Genomic DNA, 15,477 nt, shown 5'->3' on the forward strand with positions numbered 1-15,477 from the left:
GACAAATGCTTACATAACATTTATTTACAATATGACTAGAAATATTTTAGTATCAACTTACAAGACTTGACTAATGTTAAAATTGAAACAGTTTTCAACTTAACCACTTCGTATATGAAAGGCCATATACGACATTAAAACAGTTTCCAACATGACTGATTACATAATAGAGCATTTGGTAACTCCTATGGGAGGGGAATTAGTTATGGTATCTAATATGATGAGAGTAGCTGACAAACTATATATTGAGAGCATTTAATTTAAAGGGGTTGTACTGATAAACATTTTACATGAATTAACAATCCTGGAAATATGTTGCAGTGGCAAATAAAAAAAAACAACAACATGCGATACACTCATAAATGGACTGTCTAATTCTTTTGTTCAATTATTGTTTTTCAAGCAAATTTCCCTAAGACCAATACAATTGATTAGTATATGAGTCGTTAATTGAGAAAAATGGGCATAATGCATGTGCGTAAAGTGTCGTCCAAGATTAGCCTGTGCAATCCACACAGGCTAATCAGGGACAACACTTTCCGCTTAAACTATATTTTCGGTAAAAATGGACTTCCTTTAAACAAAAAATACCATTAAAGCGGAAAGTGACTTCCATGATTAGCCTGTGCAGACTGCACAGGCTAATCTGGGACGACATTTACTCACATGCATTTTTCCCAATTTTCACAGAACAAGACACATTGCCATATGTCCAGCAACAGTTTTACATTCAGCAAGAAATCTCATTTGCTGCTGTGCTAATGAAGAACGAAAATGGATAAAGGCAGTTCCGAAAACTGGGGATAGCAGTAAATACCGGATTTGTCAATTTTCATTCACATAATTTTGTTCCCACTCTACCTTTATTTTATCCTCGATTCGCCCCATACTGCCGTTAAACAAACTAGATCTTGGAAATGGAATAAGATGATCACAATCCGTATAATGGTCTTGGAAATGGCATAAGATGATCACAATCCGTATAATCAATGTTAAAGCATAACAATTTTCTCTAATAATTTTCATTTTCAAGAAAAAATTGCATGTTGAAGCACTTTTCAAGGTCTGTGCAAACCATGTCCATTAAATTTCCTAAGTATTTGTATGGCTGGAGGAAATTAGATCAATGCAAACGATTATTTGACTTTGATACATTTTTACATGTTAATAACAATTACTTTTAAATAATTCTACCAACAAATAAGCAGTTCTCAGGTTTTTTAAGTAAACATTTTTTTAAATAAAAGCATTCACTATTTATACTTCTTTGTGTACATTTTGTGGAAAGCGTGGTTAAAAGATTTGAAATGCATTTTAAAAACAACAACAACATTTTGCTCTTAATTATAAACGCTTTGTTTATGCTGTATCTATAGGACTACAGTTGTTGAGATAGGTCAGTTTTGATTAATGACATTAACAGTTATTGCATACATCTTTGCGTAGAGGGCGTGTATTCAGTTGCCTGAGCAGGGTTTATCATTGATATATGGAAACAGGGGTCATTGTTTGTCGCACAACACAATCATAAATGTGATGTATAAAGAAGGCCAATAATCTGAATCAAACTGGTTTTAGTTATGAAGTATGATTACAGAGAAAATTTAAGTGTGTGAAAAGAAACTGGGACCATGGCTGACTAGCAATTTACAGGAGGTTAAAATAAAAAATTTGGGCATGGTGAATCAACAGTGTATAATTTGGTGTTTATTAAGCTATTTTCATGCAAACACATTGATGGAATTTTTTCTTATTATTGTCTGTGATATATTCAAGAAACTTAGAACAAGCCATCAGGCAGAGCCATGTAATTTCTGACATGGTCATTACTCCACAATATCCTCTAAAACAAAAAGGTGAACACTTCCCAATCCTCATCAAGTTTTCCTTGTTCAATGATAAAAGAACAGGCAACATATATGTTTATGTAAACTACTCTTGCCAAAAAAAATAACTACAACTTGCCTGTGAGTTCTGTGAGGCCCTACTGGTACCATCTGTGACCGTTTGTTCATCCTCGTCTGATTGGTCAATATGCAGGTCATCTGCATCACCGGTACTCATGTGCTCTGTGAATGACGGGTCTGGGAAAAACAGAGTTCATATAGTTATCAAAAATGCCAAAACATCAGGCAAGAGAGCAAAAGCCCTAAGGTACTCAAATGAGACCCAAAGGGCTGAGCTAAAAAGTGATAACCACTGTTCAAATGGTTTTACTATAGCTTAATGAGGAAAGCCGCCTCGCATGATGGCTGCAATGTTTTTTAATTGACAGGAACCACATCTCAGTTGTCAGAGAAATCATTAGCATAAATGTCAAGACAAAGTTTCATTAAGATTGCACAGAAAAAGTCACTTCTAGTGTGTTCACAAGCTTTTTCTGTTATCTGACCTAGAATTTGACCCCACATGACCTTGTTTCTAACTTGGCCAATATAATTTTGGGAAAAATATTGTGACCACGATTTATTCAGATTTGGCAATAAATGTGGTCTCTTGGGTATTCTCAAGTGTTTCCTTTCAGTTAACATTGTGACCTTGATTTTGAACCCAGGAGCAAAGTTTCAGTCATGAGGCCATATGTTCTAACCAAGTATCATGACGATTTGGCAGTAAATGTGGCTTTTAGAGTCTAGCGAGCTTTTTCTTTATGCAACATAGTGACCTATCCAGTTACAAACTTGGCCTAAGATCATAAAGGAATTTGTTATGATCAAATTTAATTAATATTCTGCAATAAATGTGGCCTCAAGAGTTTCTTTTTGTCAAATATAGCCTAGTGGCCTAGTTTTTGACCCCATATAACACAGTTTTTAATCTGCAAATATGTTTTTGGGACAAATGTTCTGATCAAGTTTCATCAAAATTTGACAATAAATGTGGCTTCTATGAGTGTTTACAATTTTGTATATATTGCAATTTTAACCTAGTCTTTGAACCTTGATCCAGTTTTCAGCTTAGCCGAGATATCATTGGGAATTATGTTGTGACAAAGTTTTATAAAGTTAGGACAATAAATGTGTCCTCTTTAAGTGTTCACAAGGCAAATGTTGATGACGCACACCGCATAGCCCACAACTGACGATGAACAACTGACAAAAGGCGTTCACAAAAACTCACCAAAAGGTGAGATAAAAAACTATTTTTGTTCCATAGTAAGTGATGAATAAAACAAATATTCAAGATTTCAGTTTCATGTTGAGTCATGTGAAAAGATAGAATTTAGAATCCCAATTTAAAATCTGGCATAAATCTGATCAAATTCAAACAGACATATCAAGTATGGGGAGTGACTGTGATTGAATATTTCCCTCCTATAGAACATAACAACTACAATAGAACATAACACTACTTTAGAACATAACACCTCCCTCTTAAGAACAGAACACTAATATAGAACATAACACCCCCTATAGAACATAACACCTACTAGAATACATAACACCTCCTATAGAACATAACACCTCCTATAAAATATAACACTACTATAGAACATAACACCTCCTATAGAACATAACATCTCCTATAGAAAATACTTGTTACAACTCCTAAAGAACAGAACACTACTATAGAACATAACAACCCCTATAGAACATAACACCTCCTAGATAACATAACACCTCCTATAAAATATAACACATCCTATAGAACATAACATCTCCTAGAGAACATAATACCCTCTATAGAACATAACACCTCCTAGAGAACATAACCATTCCTATAGAACATAACACCTCCTAGATAACATAACACATCCTAAAGGACAGAACACTACTATAGAACCTAACACCTCCTATAGAACCTAACACCTCCTACAGAACATTACACCTCCTATAGAACATAACACCTCCTATAAAACATAATACCTCCAATAGAACATAACACCTCATATAAAACATAACACCTCCTATGAAACATTTAACCTCCTATAGAACACTGCAAGTGTCAATGTTTCCACTGTACCTGTTCCCCAATCCTGGGCAGCCAGTCTGGTGCGCAGTTTCAGCAGGAAGCTGTGCTGAGACGTGCAGAACTTCAACAGGTACTGACCCCTGCAAACACAGTACAACATGGCATATGAGTCGCCCTCCGGCAAAATGGGGATTAAGGCATGTGCATTTTGTGTCAATCCAGATTAGCCTGTGCAAGCATGTGCAGACTGCACGGGTTAATATGGGATGACACTTAAAAAACATGCATTAAGCTAGTTACCAAGTTTTGGGCCCCACTCTACCCAGTTTAAAACTTAGCCAATATATTATTCTGACTTAATTTTTGACTAAGTTTCATGAAGAATGGTGAACAAATGTGGCCTCTAGAGATTTCACAAAAAGTTTATTTAATCTACTGACCTAGTGGTTTACCCAAAAAACCCAGTTTCAAACTTGCCCAAGATATCATTTGGACAAATGGCCTCTTAGAATGTTAACAAGCTTTTTATATTTGACCTATTGACCTTGTTTTTTACCCCACATTACCTTGTTTTGAACCTGCTTGAGATATTATTGGGACAAATGTTAAGACCAAGCTTCATGCAGATTGGTCAATAAATGTGGCCTCAAGAATGTTTTACAAGGAAGATGTTGACACCATACGAGGAATAAGGTTGACAAACTCCTAACAAAATTCAGGCAAAAAAGTTAAACATGAGCACATTATGCTCAGTTGAGCTTAACATCTTTTGATAATGGATAATTTATTGCCTTGAAAAGAAGTGACACAAATTTTCATTCTGGCAACAGTAATAATATGTGTTCACCGATTACATACCTACTATTAAGGTAAAGTAAACATGTTCTTTTATTAAGAGCATGAATACCTACTTTTTGTATGAGGTGGTGTAAAAATTCATCTTGAAGGGTTTGATCTGGCCAATATCTGGTCTGGGCTGGACGCTGAAGCGGCGTCTGTTGAAGGAGATCTTCTGGATGGCGCCCCAGGGTATTGATGTACCAGCACTCTATGGTTAACTTGATGAGCAGAGTTCTCCGCTAGCAACAGATTATTCATGTTGACACCCACCCAGATGACATTGTGCGAGTCACCTTTTTTCTGGAAATCAAAAACATAAACTAGAGATTATTTTTACACAAAAGTGACTATAAAACCCCAAAGATTCAAGGGCAAATAACTCAGGAATGTGTAGATCATTCGACCTTAGGCATCTACACTGAAGGTGGTGACATATTTGACGTTCCAATAAGAAATGTGACAGGGGTATGCTACGAAAACAGGATCTAACCAACCGAGCGACTGACAAACTGACAGTAAGAATACAAATACTATAACAAGAGGAAACTGTTGCTGGTGCCAGCAGCAGAGCGATCTTTTTATAAGCTTTAGATCCTTTATTTATGGAAACCAACCAACTGTCAAACAATTTCTCACAGCATAAATGCAAAGAACAACACAAACGAGTTTTAGTGGCTTCAATGCCTTTGAACAACAAAGGAAAGCATGGGGGACAGAAATCTGGTTGAAGAGAGAGGGGTGTGTTCAAAATGTTGTCAATACATGCCGACAAAAGGCCATATATGTCACGATGAGCTCAAGGCAAATTCATACAAAAGTTTGGGTGAACACCTGTGATTACTAAGTCTGTTTTAAGACGGGGAAGGGGCAGAATCTCCCTTAGCTCCAGTCCTATGTCTACAAACATTGCTAAGCACAATCTTATTTTGCCATTCAACAAACCAAATGAAAGCTCACATTTAACAAGCATGAGGATAGTGCGCATGGGCAGATGTCCTTGGACAAAATGATTACTACAGTTTCTATAATATTATGCCTTGGTTTAAGGTTGTTCACTAATTCATAAGATGGAAATATATGTGTCTTGTTCTGAGAAAATTGGGCTTAATGCATGTGCGTAAAGTGTCGTCCCAGATTAGCCTGTGCAGTCAGCACAGTCTAATCAGGGACGACACTTTACGCTTTTATGACATTTTTCGTTTAAATGAAGTCTCTTCTTAGCAAAAATCTAGTTTAGGCAGAAAGTGTCGTCCCTGATAAGCCTGTGCGGACTGCACAGGCTAATCTTGGACGACACTTTATGCACAAGCATTAAGCCCAGTTTTCTCAGAACACGACTCAAATAGGCAGGGATCATATTTTCCCGCAACATCAATCGGTCCGGATATAAACGGGAAAAAGTATCCGAAAATGTGTATTCGAAATCATGACAAATTACGTTAAAATATATACCATTGATTTTGCCATTCATGAAGGTGGTATAATACATGTACAAGTAAAATTCCCTTAGGCATTTTTTTTAAACGTAACGAGTTTTCTCAACTGGTTTTATCATTTGGAATTTCATTGTTGTTTCGTGTGCTGTTTTATCAGACTTTTGTCATCGTTGTCAATATTATTAATCGGTGTAAGTCTATACCGATGTTTTAAATTGATGTCGACTCCTTAATATCTTACAAACATGCACTGAACCAAACAAATGTCTGTGCGTAGGTTGGCTACTGACAACGACAAACCAAATAATTAAGAAATAATTTTTTGTCAAATAACCCACGTCCGATAGTTTAGATGCGTAGGGATTTAATCAGGGCGAAGCATTTGAAACCACGCATCTAATTTTCCGGTCGTGAGTTATCCAACAACAAAGTATAAAGTACACGAATTATTTCGATTCTAACACAGTTTCACAAAAGATTTATTCAATGTATATTATTTTTCTTATGAACTATTTTATGTGAAGTTCCACCCATAAAAATAACTTTCGGCTGTTCTGTCGATCAGATCTGCAACTTCATTATTACCGGATTATTACGCTGGTGGAAAATGTATCGGCATGTTTTGTTTAGGTACAGCGCGTGCATTCAGACGCGTCTTTTCGGATGCGTCTTTAATCCGCTGTTCACAAGTTTTTGATTCTTGGTCTGACGTGCAATAAACCGGTCCTGACCGGTTTAGAGACTGCAGCGAATGGTTTATCACACCTAATCGAGATAAGAATGTCATAAGGGTGTGTTAGCATGTACACTGTGTAATCGATTTCATGACATGGGAATTTTAATAGCAAACAGAATCGGACCGACTGTTTGGATTTTCAATCGGTCTTTCATGACCCCAATCAGTCTAGGACCGACAAAACCGAAAAAAATATGATCCCTGCATATAGGTACCTTCAGTAGCTTGTGGAAGTGGACACCATACTCTGGCAATTCCTGCTGTACAAACTGAAAAATACACAGAGAACATGTCATAGTAACTTCAAAAACCAACATAGTGACAACATACTTGCTCACATATTGCACATTTAAAGTCCATACTGACTTAGCAGCCACCTGAGTATAGTGGTCACCTGGCATAAGTGGTCAGTCTAGACCCACCCCCTCAACAAAAATCAATCGTTATTACACATGAGTATAATGGTCATCAGCCGTCAGTGGCTGTCAGTATATTTCATGCCTAGAACCATTTTCACTTGAATTAGGTGGTCACATGGCAGTCATTTCAAGGTGCGAAAAGTAAACACTGAAATCGATCTAGTTTGTTATCTCTCACCTTTGAATACATGGCTTTTATTCTGCATCTATTTAGGGCAAAAGAATCTGATTGCAGTAACTGCCTTTAAATTAAATGTGGCCCACTGTGAGAAAACAAATAATAGGTTGTTGAGACATTTTGTTTAACTTGGATAATTACCAGGAAATCTTAAAAATAATTTATAACAGAGTAAATGACATATTTTCAAGAATTATTGCCACATAAATGATAACTAATTAGTTCCTTACAAAGTTGCGGACAAAATAATATAATTAAATATGGATTTGAAATTAAATATTTTCAGATCATTTCCTGAGCTTTCAAGAGTAGATGTCAAGTGTACATGCAATTATATTAATAAATAACAGATTCAGAATGAGGTTTTTGTAGTTAGTGTTTAGAATATTTTGGTTGAGACTGAATGTATGTGGTTTGAAACATCCACGCTATTTTTTTATTTATTTAAGATACGTGTGCTAAGCTTGGGTTTGTTTGAATGAAAATGATGCTTGTTTGATGTTTGTGTACAACAAAGATTTTCTAAGCTTTTGGTGTTTGTAGCTTTCAATGGTAATGATACTATCAGCTGACCAACCATATAAATAGTGGTAACCTGACTATAGCAACCACCTGCCTTCAGCAGCCACTTTGACCACTTCTCTTAACTGCCTCCATACACAGGGTCGAAAGTTATTCATAAAACCATCAAACACAAAATTCTGCAAGCATACACATCCTTCTTTGTGATATCAGTCCCAATATTCCACTCTTAAAGTCACGGGCATTTTCATGTTTAAAAGGTGATAACAACAATATACCTGTATAAACTCAATTTCAGCCTCTGTCTGTGTCATTCCAGAATTCAGTCGATGAACATTCGGCGCATGGTCCCGGATATACCCTGCACCAAGCCTCTTCACAACCCTCTCCGGGAAGTAGTGCTCCGGTATAAAGTAGTTCCGACCCATGGTCTCCCCCAAGTAATCCCCATATTCCGCCTGCAGGGCCAGACCGGTCAGTGTCATGGCTCTCTCATCCGGGCACATACATCGCTCCTCCAGAAGATCCCTCCGCAGTTGCAGGTACAGCTGATGGCACGACGTCTCTAACCTAGACATATATCATATGATTTAATCCAGTTCAGACGGAAAGTGTTGTCACTAATTAGCATATCTGGGATGACACTTCCTGCACTTGCATTAAACTCCATATCCAAGAGCACGGCCCATATGAAGATTTAAAAGAAAAACAAAAACAATATCAGACATTTTTTGACGATGCTGGAACAGCATCGTCTAAGGTATGATAACCATCAAAAAATTCTTCACAATGGCTACCTATGTAAAAGACCGAGCCAGTCCGATTGAGATAGCTCGATTTTTCTAATCGGCATACCTCGCTGATTATCATTGATAAAGGTATAGGAAGCTCAGCTATAAATAGGACAGCATATACTGGGAAAAGATTTAATAATAGTTTGAAAACGTTAATTTTAAATATTCAATCCATTATATGTTTATAGATCAATGAAAAAACTATGCATTTTCTGTATTGTATTTGACATTTGTCATGATTCAGTAAATAAATTGCGAATTAAAACGTGTATAATTAACTTTCAACGCGATCATGAGAGTAAAGAAAACGAATTATTTCGAACCTGCCATTTGTAAACGTTGTAGCGACAATGGTATATAAACAGCATAATAGCTGAATCATATCTGTGATACTCGCTCTTCTGCGTGCTTTCTCATTTTGCATATTTAATAAACTTTTCAAACATAAATTACAGAGCCACATCAGTGCACATACTATGTTTGACAATTCATTCGTTTGTTGGATATTCATACATGCCATACGTCCCGATCTCGGCGGGACAGTCCCGCTTTTGGGCCCTTTGTCCCGCCGTCCCGCCATGAGACGATTTGTCCCGACATTCGTAAAAAACGATGTAAGGTGTATAGGTTCCCAATAAAATTCGCTATTCAAGCTCTGTTTCGCTAACACTTAACACCGCTAATCCCTTTATTGCCCCCCAATTAACAATCCGATTCTACTTATCGTGTGTACCAGTGTTGTTTATGACACCTTATCAGCGATTTATCGGCTAATTATTGATTTCATCAGACATTCACACCATGGTGGTCTTCCAGATAGTGGTCGCTTATTGCTATCGATAGTTTTATAATAATGAAATAAATGTTGAAAATGTGTTTATTTTGTATTTGTTTGAAACGGTTTACAAAACAATTGTTTTGTAATATTAACGCTACGTCATAAATGAGTCTTTTACATTCAATGTTTAGTTCCAATATAGCGGGATATTCCGAATGTGCAATATACCAAAATCGCAACAAACAGTCCAATAAGTGATACCCATCCTGTCTAGTGTAATTGTAATAAAAACAACGAGGTGCTATGCATGACAGTTTGACCCTACTCCAATTAAGCTAAATACAACGAGGTGCTATGCATGACAGTTTGACCCTACTCCAATTAAGCCGCGACAATTGACAAGTAACAAACTGCGCATGGACACATGCTTAAACAAACATCGCAACAAACAGTAAAAGAGTTACCCATCTTGTCTTGTGTTATTGTAATAAAAACAACGTGTTGTTATTCATGACAGTTTGACACTACCCCAATACAGCGCCTGACAATTCACAATTCAGTTTAATCTGTGTATATAGGAAGAAAACAAAATACCGAAATGTGTACGGCCGCGCATTCCGTGTGTAACTGTTCGGTAGATAGTGTACTGTAACCCGTACTTTCAGTCAACTGGATAGCCTCCCCTGCGTTAATGTTTGCCATTGAAATTAATATAATGAGTATTGTTGTCGTAATGTTCTAGATTTTGTACTCTTAAACAGATGAATATTATCTTCGTTGTTTGCTATTGTCTTATTTAATAAAACTGTTATTGTTATGTTTTAGATTTCATGCTTCATATCAGATGTTTTATGTCTTGAATAAAAGTATCAAGAGTTTTTGTTAGTACTATACTGACTATAGTAAAGGTGGAATGATAGATCGTTTTAGGTGTCCTGCTTTTTGGTCAAATGTCCCGACATTTTTTTATGAAATGTCCCGCTTTGGACCTAAAAAATTATGGCATGTATGTGGATATTGTTTGCTGTTTTAAACACATATTAGGTCATATCGCGGAGATTTAGTTAACCTTACCATATGTTCATGGGCAAACTCACGTATTCAAGTGCTCTTACGACTATGTGCTCATACCCGCTTTCGATCGGGAATCATCATGAAATTATTGCTGTACTTAACGAAAAAACATGCCTAAGCTTATTGAATTAGAGAAAAAGAACAATAATCAAAAGAGAAAAAGTATATGTTCATGCACATGGGATAGTGAAATCACGTCCGTACACATAGCATCATAACTCAGGAAAGGAAACAACGAAATATAAAGTTTGGTATGATATACATGTTAAATTATAGAACATGGTGTAATTAAAGAGCATGTCAAGTTTTGAATTTATATGCTGAAACGTAATGTTATAACCCAAAAACGTTTTACTGTAACAGACAGTTTTTTCAGATAAGTGGTACAGAAAATACACGTCGAATACCTTTTTAAAGATATTTCTTGTTATATTTTATTGAGAATGTAACCCGCCTCCCAGTTTTCCTGAAAGGATCAAGTTCCCCACGGGTACTACTTCTCCGTACCCCCAATTTTTTTCGTACCCTACATTTTTCCCACCCAATTTTTTTCGTACCCAATTTTTTTTTCGTACCCAAATTTTTGCTTGTAACCAAATTTTATTTCGTACCCAATTTTTTTCCTACCCAATTTTTTTTCGTAACTAAATCTTTTTACGTACTTAATTTTTTTTGGCATAATTTTTTAACCAAAAATTTTCGTACCCATTTTTTTCCTACCCAAAATTTTCGTACACACATACACAATTGTGGTGATGTAGATAAACTTAAATAGAAACTTTTATATCCATCATCTTCAAAAGCATCGTCACACCAGTACTGTCAGTACTTTGATTTATCCAATGAATTGGCCACATGGCTTCCATTATTTGATATAACAATGTAGAATACTTTTCACTGATTCTTACTTTTAAATTTGACCATCGGAAACAAAATACATAAAAAAAATACATGAACTCCTTGTATTTCTCCAAATGATGTTAATTAGTATAATGGATACAATAATTGAAGACCTTCTTAGTGTGTTATTCAAACTAAGTGAATAATTATCTTATTTTAAAAGAAGGTTTTGCTTTTCTGTGTTTTACCCACAGCCCCCACTTTATTATACCAACAGAGTTCCATCATTGAATGTAACTTTATGGAAACATCAACGATTCCTGAAGTATAACTGTATGGAAAGAATTAGGATCACAAAATTGAGCGGGTACTGCTAAAATATGGTCTAGATTGGAGCCATTTTCAAATAATTTACTTAATCCAAGAAACATTCTAGTCTAAAATTGTCTAACACTTGAAATTAAGTTTAGTTATCATAATCTTTTAATTGCCATTCAACATTTCTTAAAAGAAAACAGCAGAGTGTTTGTGCACTCTAAAATTGCCCCTCAGCGTATTGCACACGTGTGTAACAACATGAGAGACACCATGACTAACTTGAGAGCACTGATATTTTCCACGTAGAACTTGACCCGTAGATGGACAGTGAATGTTATGGGGGCTGCCTCCCGTTTCCAGCTGTCCCTCCAGCCTTCAGGGGCCACCTTGTGTAGCTTGGTGTCAGGGGAAATGAAGAAGTGCTCGCTGTCTGTAACACAGAGGCAGTCCAAATGTAGGAAACTACCAAGTTTATAAACCGGATGAGCCAGGAAGAATTTGCTGGTAAGATTGGACAATTAACATTTACAACTTATGAGTATATAAACCGGACAAGCCAGACAGAATTTGCTAGTATGATTGGACAATTAACACTTACAACTTATAAGTATATAAACCGGACAAGCCAGACAGAATTCGCTAGTATGATTGGACAATTAACATTTACAACTTATAAGTATATAAACCGGACAAGCCAGACAGAATTTGCTAGTAAGATTGGACAATTAACATTTACAACTTATAAGTATATAAACCGGACAAGCCAGACAGAATTCGCTGGTATGATTGGACAATAAACATTTCTAACTTGCAATAAGTATTGTTTTTATGAATTTTATTAATTGCCTTTGTAAAAAAAATGTTTACATGCAGTCTAAACAGACATTACTTAACTTTTTTGTTTTAGATTTATATAGTAAGAAAGAGAATATGAGACTCTCTTCTGATAAGACTTCTCACATCTAATACCAGTATTACCATTTATATAGGTAAGTCCAAAGAAGTAGAACTCTGGCAGGTCTATCTCCGTGACAACTGCCTCATACAGCTGCTGTCCCGTCAAGCTGGGGTCCACCATGGCTTCAAGCTTCCGACCGTTGAGTAGCACGATAACCACTCGGCACACACGACTCGGGCCTTTGTGTGTCTGTGGACAGGCATGGTTTTCATAGGCATGGATGAAATACAAAGATTGGGTCACATTTTGCCCTCAATTAGAGTATGAAAATTACTCCAAAAAGTTCATCATTTGAGGTAAATACGAGAGTTTGTCACAGAGGTGAGGGATACCCCCTGGTGCCGCATATTGTAATAAAGATAAAGCATTTTTATAAATTATGAATTCTAATTCTAAATTAACAATTAACATTTTCATATCATAAGGAGCGATGAATGCAAGTTTGAATGTTGTATGTTAAAAATTGTGGGAGCACTTTATGTAACAAGACTGTGTCTATGCATTGTAGGATAGACAAGGTAGAATCCCCCACCCCCTCTACTATGTTGTTTGGTCCTGTCCATACAGAAGTTATGCATAGAAAATACTTTACAGGTGTGGTTCAACTTGTGAAATATCACTCTTACCTCCCCTTGAATAGATAATGGAATCTTCTGCAATGGTTTTGTTGATCCATGGATAAACTCTGGACCAAAGAATTCCTGAAATTCAGAAAATCACTATGAACATTCATTTTTCAGTTTTTTTAACATTGTGGGGTATTTTATACAAATATTTACCATGTTGTCCAAACATATATGGCAAATTTTACTTCAGTTTATTTTAGCCTATACAAATTCAAAAATGTTTTTCTCTGTATCTGAACATCCAACAGAATTTCACATACAAACTAGAAATGGCGCGGCAGAGGCTCACGCGTATCCCCACGCCACATGTTTGACACAGGTGCGCCCCAGGGTTGGTAATGGGGCCATGCATAGTTGAGATTGACCGTATTGTCATAAGAGATGTTCAGTATGAATTTGAAGTAATTCAATGTACAAATGAAGAAGTTAATGTAAAATAACCTAAAAAATGAGTGAAAATCTATACCCTAATTTCTCCTCCTCATCCTGCTCTCCTAACAAATCTAATAACGAATCAACTTCACTGTAGTCAATTATGTACATGTCATCCTAATTGGAATGACTTATGAGATGACTGAACATGCTCTCTTATAGCCAATCGTCTTGCTTCTGTTTTGGAAAAGTTATGTTTTGAGGTTAAATGGTTGACTAAATATTACTGTCTCAGAAATTTTCTATCGCAATCATGTACACAACAATGAATATGTTGAATTTCATGGCTGTCTTTGATGTGCCTGTTCAAAGTCCATCTTGCTTTAAATCGTTTCTTCCATTTTTCCCACACACTTTGACAGATTTTCAGTAATGAGTCTAAAATTGTAATTGCACAAATTGAAAGTTTCAGCCCTTTTATAGATTCTTGAGGCTATATTCCATGAGTTTCTCATGCATTTTATGCTTGACTGCATTCTATCTCTTCTCTCATATACAGGTGCCCTTTGCGCCAATATTTAAAGTCCCTTGTATAAACATTAGATTGAGCTAAACCATTTCACAGATGAGTTAACACAAACAATTGAATACTAAATACATTTTGCGCCACTACTGTGTAACTCTATGCGCCACTTTGATTTATTTTTTTTATATCACTTGGCAGGTTATTTACTTACCTCCCTTTAAAGCGCATTACTTCCTTTGGATTTGTTTTTTGACCTTTGACCTTGAAGGATGACCTTGACCTTAACCTTTAACCACTCAAAATGTGCAGCTCCATGAGATACACATGCATGCCAAATATCAAGTTGCTATCATCAATATTGCAAAAGTTATGGCCAATGCACCATACCGGGGGGCATAAAAATAAGTGAAAATCTCTGACCCGGCCCCGCCCCAACCCCCATAACTTTTGACCCAGGGGTCAGATCAAAATTCTGTCACTGTCACCGTTGCACATATGCTCATAGCTACCATGTATGTAAGTTTCAAGATTCTAGTGCTAATAGTGTAGGAGGAGCAGGTGGCCAGGACGGACAGATGGACGGACAGACGCACATCAATACAATATCCCCACTTTTTTTCCGAAAAACGTGGGGATAATTAAGGTTTTAGAACTGTAACACAACATTTTCATTTTCTGTACTGTCATAAATTATATGGGACTACTTTTCTACTCTTCACAACAAAGTAACCAATGATTGTAGAAATCCTCACCCTTGGTGGTTGTTGTTTGGCTGGGGGTGATTTCTTCTTTGCTTTTTGCTGTTTAGGAGGCGGGGCTTGCAAGTGATTGGTAGGTGTAGGCGGGGTCTGGGTGTGGTGAGTGGGATGATTGACAGCTGTGGGTGGAGCCGAACTCAGCTTTTGTAACTGGTCTATAAATGGATCACTGATGTCTACAGCGGTTGCTCTGGAGACAGAAAATCACATTTTGCAAAATTTTGTCTCTGTTAAGGCTTGGGCAGAGAATGGTGCACAGTAAGATAAATTGAGAATATATGGTTGGGGTCTTTTAAGTGAAATTAGTCTGATATGGCATAGGAAAAGCTAGGGTAGCAGAGCCTTTTCACACGCCATATTGGATGATATTGATATCACATGATATCAAAA

At 36.5% G+C, this 15,477-nt stretch overlaps 1 protein-coding gene across 1 annotated transcript in view; it reads right to left on the reverse strand.

Annotated features, from left to right (window-relative positions):
• Nucleotides 1-15,477, reverse strand: part of LOC127848261 (tyrosine-protein phosphatase non-receptor type 13-like) — a 99,148-nt gene that overhangs the window by 52,102 nt on the left and 31,569 nt on the right. Inside the window, 10 exon segments of the mRNA XM_052380618.1 lie at nt 1,966-2,084; nt 3,964-4,052; nt 4,824-4,944; nt 4,947-5,052; nt 7,140-7,193; nt 8,322-8,613; nt 12,127-12,277; nt 12,826-12,994; nt 13,432-13,506; nt 15,082-15,277. Of these exon segments, the coding sequence (XP_052236578.1) occupies nt 1,966-2,084; nt 3,964-4,052; nt 4,824-4,944; nt 4,947-5,052; nt 7,140-7,193; nt 8,322-8,613; nt 12,127-12,277; nt 12,826-12,994; nt 13,432-13,506; nt 15,082-15,277 (1,372 nt within the window).

Source organism: Dreissena polymorpha, chromosome 10 (assembly GCF_020536995.1).
Source record: "Dreissena polymorpha isolate Duluth1 chromosome 10, UMN_Dpol_1.0, whole genome shotgun sequence".
Taxonomy (NCBI): Eukaryota; Metazoa; Mollusca; class Bivalvia; order Myida; family Dreissenidae; genus Dreissena; species Dreissena polymorpha.